This window comes from Malurus melanocephalus, unplaced genomic scaffold (assembly GCF_030028575.1).
Source record: "Malurus melanocephalus ecotype Western Australia unplaced genomic scaffold, MMel_1.1 scaffold_2533, whole genome shotgun sequence".
NCBI classification, from domain to species: domain Eukaryota; kingdom Metazoa; phylum Chordata; class Aves; order Passeriformes; family Maluridae; genus Malurus; species Malurus melanocephalus.
Genome location: NW_026625765.1, coordinates 1 through 2,989, shown reverse-complemented (window position 1 = coordinate 2,989; position 2,989 = coordinate 1). Strand labels below are relative to the sequence as shown.

The window sequence follows — 2,989 nt, the reverse complement described above, 5'->3', positions numbered from 1 at the left end:
TGGGGCTAAACTGGGCTCAACCTGGGCTCAGCTGGGTTAAACTGGGCTCAGCTGGGATGGACTGGGGTTAAACTGGGCCCAACTGGGGTTAAACTGGGCTGGACTGGGTTAAACTGGGCTCAGCTGGGTTAAACTGGGCCCAACTGCGGTTAAACTGAGGTTAACCTGGGCTTAGCTGGGGTTAAACTGGGGTTAAACTGGGATCGACTGGAGTTAAACTGGGCTCAGCTGGGTTAAACTGGGCTCAGCTGGGGTTAAACTGGGTTCAACTGGGGCTAAACTGGGATCGAATGGGGTTAAACTGGGCTGGAATGGGTTAAACTGGGGTTAAACTGGGCCAGACTGGGGTTAAATGGGTTAAACTGGGCCCGACTGGGGTTAAACTGGGCTCAACTGGGGTTAAACTGGGCTCAACCTGGGCTCAGCTGGGTTAAACTGGGCTCAGCTGGGTTAAACTGGGCCCAACTGGGGTTAAACTGGGCTCGGCTGGGTTAAACTGGGATTGACTGGGGTTAATCTGGGTTAAACTGGGGTTAAACTGGGCTGGACTGGGGTTAAATGGGTTAAACTGGGCTGGACTGGGTTAAACTGGGTTCAACTGGGGTCAAACTGGGATCGACTGGAGTTAAACTGGGCTCAACTGGGGTTAAACTGGGCTAAACTGGGCTCGACTGGGGTTAAACTGGGGTTAAACTGGGCTTCATTAAACCAAGCTGAGCTCAAGTGTCTTTAACTTTGGCTTTGTTAAACTCACTTTGACTCAGCTTTCCTTAATTCTGCCTTCATTAAACTCTGGGTTAAACTTCCTTAATTTTGGCTTCATTAAACTCTCTTTGATTCAAGTTTAACTTTGGCTTTGTTAAACTCTCTTTGGCTCAGATTTCCTAAACTTGGGATTCCTTAAACTCTGGCTCAAATATCCTTAATTCTGGCTTAGTTAAACTCTATTTGGGTCAAATTTCCTTAATTTTGGCTTCATTAAACTCTCTGGCTCAGCCTTCTTAAACTTGGGGTTTTTTTAAACTCGGACTCAGGTTTTGTTAAGTTTGGCTTTGTTAAACTCTCTTTGGCTCAAATTTCCTTAATTTTGGCTTAGTTAAACTCTCTCTGGCACTAAACCGGGCTCATTAAAGGCTCATTAAGGGCTAATTAGGAGTTCGTTAAGAGCTCATTTAGGGCTAATTAGGGGCTCATTAAGGGGTCATTTAGTGCTCATTAAGGGCCAATTAAGAGCTCATTATGGAATCATTATGAGTTCATTAAGCGCTCATTAAGAGCTCATGAGGAGTTCATTAAGGGCTCATTAAGAGCTCATTAAGGGTTCGTTAAAGGCTCATTAAGTGCTAATTAAGAACTCATTAAAGGTTCATTAGGAGCTCATTAAGGGCTCATTAAGGGCTCATTAAGGGCTCATTAAGAGCTCATCATGGAATCATGATGAGCTCATTAAGAGTTCATTAAACGCTCATTAAAGGCTCATTAAGGGCTCATTAGTAGTTCATTACGGGCTCATTAAGCACTCATTAAGGGTTCATTAAGGGCTAATTAGGAGTTCATTAAAGGCTCATTAACAGCTCATCACGGGCTCATTAAAGGCTCATTAAGGGCCAATTAAGAACTCATTAAAGGTTCATTAGGAGCTCATTAAAGGCTCATTAAGGGTTCATTAAGGGCTAATTAGGAGTTCATTACGGTCTCATTAAAGGCTCATTAAGAGCTCATCATGAACTCATTATGAGCTCATTAAGCACTCATTAAAGGCTCATTAAGGGCTCATTAAGAGCTCATTAACCCCTCGCTAATTAATCCTCCCCCCCAGGGCCGTTTGGGTTTCGCCGCCCGCCCGGAGCTTTTCCTGCTCGGCCACGTGGACTCGGAGCCATCGGTGCCCCCGTGAGACCGGGACGGGACCATGGGACACCCCCGGACACCCTGGGGACACCCCCTGACCTTGGGGACACCCCCGGGACCCTCCAGGACACCCCCGGGACCCCCCCCGAGACATCACCGGGACATCAATGGGACATTGGGGACACCCCTGGGACATCCCCGGAGCGGAGCAGACCAGACCATGGGACACACCAGGACACCCCGGACATCACTGAGACATTGGGGACACCCTGGGGACACCATCGGGGACACCCCCGGACCGGACCACGGGGACATCACTGGGACCTCCTGGGACCCTCCAGGACACCCCCGGACATCATCGGGACCCTCCAGACATTGGGGACACCCTGGGGACATCCCCGGACCACGGGGACACTCCCGGGACAGCGTCGGGACCCTCCAGGACACCCACGGGACATCCCTGGAGCGGAGGGGACCGCGGGGACACCCCCGGACCCCCTGGGACCCTCCGGGACCCTCCTGGACCTTGGGGACACCATCAGGACATCCTGGAACACCCCTGGGACACCTCCGGGACCCCCGAGGACCCTCCGGGACATCGCCAGGACACCATCAGGACACCCCCGGGACACCTCAGGGACACCTCAGGGACACCCTGGGGACACCCCCGGACACCCCGGGACATTGGGGACACCCTGGGGACACCCTGGGACCCTCCAGGACACCCCCGGGACACCCCGGACATCACCGGAACCCTCTGGACACCTCTGGGACACCCTGGGGACATTGGGGACACCCTGGGGACACCCCCGGGACCCTCAGGGACACCCTGGGGACACCCTGGGGACACCTTGGGGACATCGGGGACACTGTGGTGACAGCTTGGGGACACCCGCAGACCCTGGGGGCACCCTGGGGACATCCCTGGACCTTGAGGACACCGTGGGGACACCCTGAGGACACCCTGGTGACACCCACAGACCTTGGGGACACTCTGGGGACACTCTGGGGACACTTTGGGGACACCCCCGGCTTCAACCCACAGGAAGCTTTGGACCCCTCCCGATTTTTCCCCAAATTTTTTCCCCCCAATTTCTGATTTTTTCCCTCAAATTTTTTTCCCCTAAATTTCTGATCC

General features: G+C 52.8%; 1 protein-coding gene across 1 annotated transcript in view; it reads left to right on the top strand.

Annotated features, from left to right (window-relative positions):
* LOC130587832 (natural resistance-associated macrophage protein 2-like) overlaps positions 1–1,935 on the top strand; it is an 8,957-nt gene extending 7,022 nt beyond the window's left edge. Inside the window, exon 3 of the mRNA XM_057388800.1 lies at positions 1,820–1,935. Coding sequence (XP_057244783.1) covers positions 1,820–1,897 — 78 coding nt within the window. The 3' untranslated portion in view covers positions 1,898–1,935. The remainder of the gene's footprint in view (positions 1–1,819) is intronic.
* Positions 1,936–2,989: the final 1,054 nt, after the last annotated feature.